This window comes from Buceros rhinoceros, unplaced genomic scaffold (assembly GCF_000710305.1).
Source record: "Buceros rhinoceros silvestris isolate BGI_N320 unplaced genomic scaffold, ASM71030v1 scaffold25016, whole genome shotgun sequence".
Taxonomy (NCBI): Eukaryota; Metazoa; Chordata; class Aves; order Bucerotiformes; family Bucerotidae; genus Buceros; species Buceros rhinoceros.
In genome coordinates, this window is record NW_010417291.1 from 26,955 (window position 1) to 32,568 (window position 5,614).

Here is a 5,614-nt window from a genome sequence, read left to right on the forward strand (position 1 = left end):
CAGGAGGTTGGGCTGCTGAAGTAGGTTCCACCAGGCTTAAAGTGACATTATTAGCATTTGTTTCCAAATAGGTGACTAACAGATCCCAAGTCCCAAAACAAAAAAGGCTGAACCACCTCCACATTGCCCGATAGCCAGTTGTCAACAATTTTGTTTTGGTTTTGGTTCCACAACTTGCTGAAGCTTAGAATAAACATTCTTTGAGATAAAAAGCTGCTGTGTGAAGTAAATGCCTGGCAAATAGGAATTTCAGGGGGGTATCTACAGGCTCTGGCTGATCAAGACAACCAGGTCCTGCTGGAGCAATTTAGAGGTTGCACATCCCATCTCTTTTCATACTTCTCCTGAAGGGTATTACTTCACACACAACAAAAAGGAAAGGAACACGTGCTCACTAGTTCCTCAGCAACTCCAGTTTGCAGGCAGCGATGTTACGGGGAAAATTAACATGCCATAGCATTGATCGCAGCAGCCGAGCAGTCAGCGTGATCCCCCTTCTGTGAGAGCAAGAGGCTTTAGCAGAGGTACATAGTAGGAAGAAGCAGTAATCTTGAACTGCCACACTAAGATTTTCCAGAGCTCACTTCTGTGGCCAGTACCCAGCAAAACAGAGTCCTGCTCTCTCCAGGGCTCCCTAACACTTTCCTAGCACAGAGCTGCCTGATCCCACAGCTCATTTGCTCTTTGCTAATCAGGGTCTGCCACAAAGACAGGACTATGAATTTCCTCACAGGTTTCTGGAGCTCCTCAGGCATCTAATTCACATGCACAGTTTATTTTCACAGCAGTTCTATAAGGAGAGAAGACTTTATAGACCACTAAGTGAGCTAGAAGGAAAATACTGCTAATTTTGGGTGCTCAACTCAAGATGTGTAATAGGATTTCAGTACATTATATAGCACTTTGCTTAGTCAAAGCACAGCTATCAGTGGCCTAAATAGCAGCTGCTCAGCACTTCCACAGATCAGTTCTGAGCCCCTTCTGCCAAGCACCCAGAAAACAGAGAACTCGGTTGCACGTTTCTACGGAAGTTCAGTCTAAGCAACTTGACTTCTATTACATCTGATCTCCACGGCAGCCTGGGCTTCACCTGCCCTTTCTCCCTTTGCTATCACATCTCATTTCTCACACCCCTTTCAACTTCCACAATGAATCAGCTAAGAGCATGTGGTCTACAAACTGTACCTCAGCTCTACTTTGCATCAAAAATAAAAACCAATCCCTAGAACAAGAGGGAACAGTGTCATTATGACTGTACACCACCACATATGCTGACAGAGAAGCATTCAGAATGACAATACCCATGCCAACACCTTACAGCTACAACTTCTCCTGTAAGTAATGATTCTGTACATGAGCTTTCAGAGGGAAACAAGAGAAACTGCAGATAGGTCTAGGAGAGCTTTACCACCAATTCTGTTGTCCTGTTCGGTTCTCTCCCTTTCAGCTAGCACTCATTAACAGGAGGAGTACATTGCCGTTCCTCACGTAAACAGCTCTGGCTTCCCTAGAGGGTTGCCAACACTGAGGACTGGGCAGGGAAACAGAACAGCAAAACAGAACTTCACACCATGACACAAGCATCTCCATTTCAAAATAACAAGAGATAAAGGTGTTCTGACAGTGCCAGCTTACGCACAGCTCCAGCTTAGGCAGATGCAAACCCTGAACCTCTGCCGCTGACATCTGAAGAGAGCAGCATAAACTGGAATGTTCTAGATAGTTAAGGAGCAACAGCAAATACACCTATCTTGGAGATCAAAAGCCTCTCGATACAAGGTTAATGCAATAGTGCACTTGAGTTTGATAGGTACATATTGTCCATTGTAAAAGCATATTAAATAGATTCCTGATCTGCAACGGCTGAGAATGCCCAGGTTATCTGACCTTCAGTCAACCCGTCATTGGTTTGTAACACAAGGCAAAAGACAACAATGGAAGCCAGTCTGGGTGACTGGAAGAGTCCAGATTACAGAAGCTCAAGTTACAGGGAAGGCTTTAGGTAAAGAATACAGTAAACTCACCCTTTCTACACCACCTTCACAAAGACAGCGCCCTTCCACCCCCCCAAAAAATACCCTGTATGTTTCCAGAGCAGTAGTGACAAAATTAAAGGAGGTAAGAGCACAACAGTGGAATTGTGCTGACAAAGGGGGAGAGGCATGTTCTGCCAGGCAGCCCCTGTGTTACTGAGAACGTCTTATATTCTTACAGTGTTTATGGCAAAGCTGTTACAGAGCCACGGGTATTTGCTGCACACCTGAATAAAACTTAACCATTTCTTCTTTTAACCAAGGAATGGTAGGGCATAGCTTTTCATCTGGTTACTCGTTCTAGCCTAAACAAGAGGAGAAAACCTCAAACCAGCAATTCCATCAGCTCATTAATACCTGTGAAAGCATTCATTAGCTTTGGGTTGTTCAAAGTGAGTATTCCAATGCCATTGTCATCTTTGGAAAGCTGGACAGATCCACCAGCAAACTGCTTTAATTTCTCCTTTACCAGTTCTTCCTCATAGCCATGAGCACTGCTGTACAGAAACATCCTTCTCTGATGCAGTATCCTTTCCTTTGCAGTCTGAAGGAAGTTATTCCACACGGAAATGAACATTCCTAGAAATAAAACAGGTAGGGGAAAAAAGTCAGGATGTTTCCTTTGAAATCCACCTCAGTACTCGGGCAGAGGGAAGGACAGCAGAACCCAGTACAAGGGTGATGCAAAAGTCTAAGGAAATCACTGCAGACTGTTTACAAAACGCTTAGTTTGAATCTACTCCCGCCAAGTTAATGGAAATTTTCTGAGAGGATTTTAGTAGTTAAGGCAAAAATTAGCATCCTTTAAAATATTTTCTTGTAAAAATTACCCAAAAGTATTTGCACACGGAACATGAAAGAGGCTCAACAACTGCAGCCAGATTTAGGGATTCTATTAGACAAACTTACTCCGTACTATCCAAACCCTCCCTTCACAACACCCCCCCAAAAAAACCCCAAACCCCACACCTATGCTGGAGGAAAAATCCAAACCCCTACTTTCCAGGCTCTGTAGCACCTGCTTTTCTGTAAGCAGCTTTTTCAACAAGACTGTCCTGAGAGAAACACTCGAGGAACATAAACACTACAACCTGAAGGGCATTCCCATGCTAAGCTCCAGTCCCTGGTGCCTAATTCCACTAATACCTTCACCGTATTCCATCTTAAAACTAGTTAGTCTGCCTAGCCCCTGCTAGCTGTGTGCTTCTCCGGGTCATCCCAGTCACTCCGTGACTTCATCTCACTAGGACACAGAGCACTGGAACTTGTGCAGCCCTCTGAAGGAGGACAAGTGTACGACAGGGTTATATATCCCAAGCATCACTCTTGCCTTTTATACAGGTACCTAATATTGGTAAACTATTTCTACATACCAGTATAACCATGGCTTATTCCTCCACTATTTCCAGTCCACAATGTCTAATTGCATATCAGGAAACAACAAGGCCGTTATCTAAAAACTCTTCTTGGTCTGCAGCTCTGCCTTATTTACTCTGGAAAAGGGTCTACTAGAGAAATTAGTTTACAAGTGATTTGAAAGAAATAGGGTAAAGCCTGAACTGGAGACAGCTCATCGGAACAGATCATCATCTTAGAAGCCACTCAGAGTGAGAATCCAAAGAACCCCACAGAGGACATGGAAGAAGGGTTGTTATTTCTAAATCTTGCAATTTGCTAGGCTAGTCCTGGCTTTGCTTGACCCACTTTTTAACAGATACAGCTGTTCAGAAGACATAGTAGAGGCTCATATTTTGGAGAACTGGGAAAAGAGCAGTTTTGTTTCTTAATCATATTTGTCAGAAACCAAAATCTTTCAGAATCAGCAAGAAGCTTTAAAAATTTTTCTCAGGTGAACCCAGAACACAAATACATCCACTGAGACAGAAGTTGGCAACAGCTATATTTTATGGTGTGTTCAGGGCTTCTTACAGTTTACAGACTCAACATTTTTAAAACATTCATTATATACACACAAACAAGCAAGCACACACTGAAAACACCATCAGTTTCTAACGAAAGCAGCAAATAATCCCATCAGGTGAACACTTACCTTGGTGTGTCTGGCTGTACCAGACAACACAAGTGACAAGTGCTTCTGTTGCAGTAGATATAGTCCTTGGTGACATTATGGATTATGCAGATGAGTACGTACTCTACAAGGCGATTTCACCTATTCCAGAGGGTACCTGTCCAGCCACATCACATCCACCAACACAGCCTGACTCAAAGTCAGCACAAAGAAACCAGTCAGACCTGTACAAATCTGTGCACAAGGCCACGTACGCTGCAATAGGTAAAGGGATCGTGTTTTAAACATCTGGCGAATTCCTCGGAAGGGTCATCTGAGTTCCTTCCTAAATTCAAAGTTTCAATCCATCATAATCAGCTAAATTTAAACTAGGAAAACTAATTAAAATTCAATCAAGCTAAAAACTGTAAGATTCATTAATCCATAAACAGTAGTGCCCAACTGCTGCTGCACCCCAACACTCTCCACTGGTGCACACTCCAATATAGTCTGCAACACTCCAGCCATCACCTTTCAGAGCTTTTAAAAATTGCTTCCTTTGGTAAAATTTTATTTAAGAGTGACAACAGGTTTCCAAAGCTCATTTCTCAAATTTTTTATTCTGGCTCTCAGAAGAGAAACAGCCTTCCATTTCCTCTGCACCTCAGCAGTCACTCCCCACGGAGCCACGCAGTAGAACTTGCCATCCAGCTACTGGTTTTTGCTCAGGGAAGAGCAAATACTAAAACCATGGACAGTGCAGGCTCTCCTTGCCAAGCACAGCTTTAACAATTTACCCCCGTTTTTTAATGGCTATAAAGCCTCCCCAGTCCTCATAAAACAGACCTTTAATCCTCTGGGAAGATACAATCATGGGCTTGAAAGCAGAGGGGGGATAAAAAAATGTTAAAAAGTCTGTTCTGTTAACTGAACTCTCTGCTGCCGAATTATTCTTGTTTGATCACTTTTATACTGCTTGGATTACCCATGTCAAAAAAGGTACAGAGCAAAATACACTTAAAATATGGAAATTTTATGCCACCAAAAAGAGTCTGTCATTTTGCACTGCGTGGTTACGTGCACTAACAGCTCTTCGGTATTATCACTATGGTAATAAGGAGCATTGACAAGGGCGGGATTCAAAAACAAATTGGACATCACTGCCTCCTGATCACGACTCATGATTAATGACTCATGCGAGGTATTATCATTCAATTATCATCTTTAAAACCATTTCTTACTGTGCTGGCCAGTGCCCAGTCCCGTTTTTAAACAAAAAAAACACAGTTATTGTGACAGCTCAGTCACACCACTAACTGCTCAGGAAAAGCATGATATGTAAACTGCAGCTCCCAAGCTGAAGGGATTTCTGCTGATCTCTGAGGAACAACATCCCAAATCTCAATCAGTACAGAGCACTCACAATCTACAGCACAACTGAGATTTTTTTTTTGTGCTCTGAGTGAAAGCAGTGCAAGAGACATTGCAGTAACCTGCATAATGCTCTAGGACAAGAGATATTTGCTACACTAAAATTACATCTATTATTACACATAATTACATCTATTTAGAT

At 42.6% G+C, this 5,614-nt stretch overlaps 1 protein-coding gene across 1 annotated transcript in view; it reads right to left on the bottom strand.

Annotated features, from left to right (window-relative positions):
* Positions 1-2,610, bottom strand: part of ECHDC1 (enoyl CoA hydratase domain containing 1) — an 18,288-nt gene extending 15,678 nt beyond the window's left edge. Inside the window, exon 1 of the mRNA XM_010138161.1 lies at positions 2,391-2,610. Within this exon, the coding sequence (XP_010136463.1) occupies positions 2,391-2,610 (220 nt within the window). The remainder of the gene's footprint in view (positions 1-2,390) is intronic.
* Between the last annotated feature and the right edge of the window lie 3,004 nt (positions 2,611-5,614).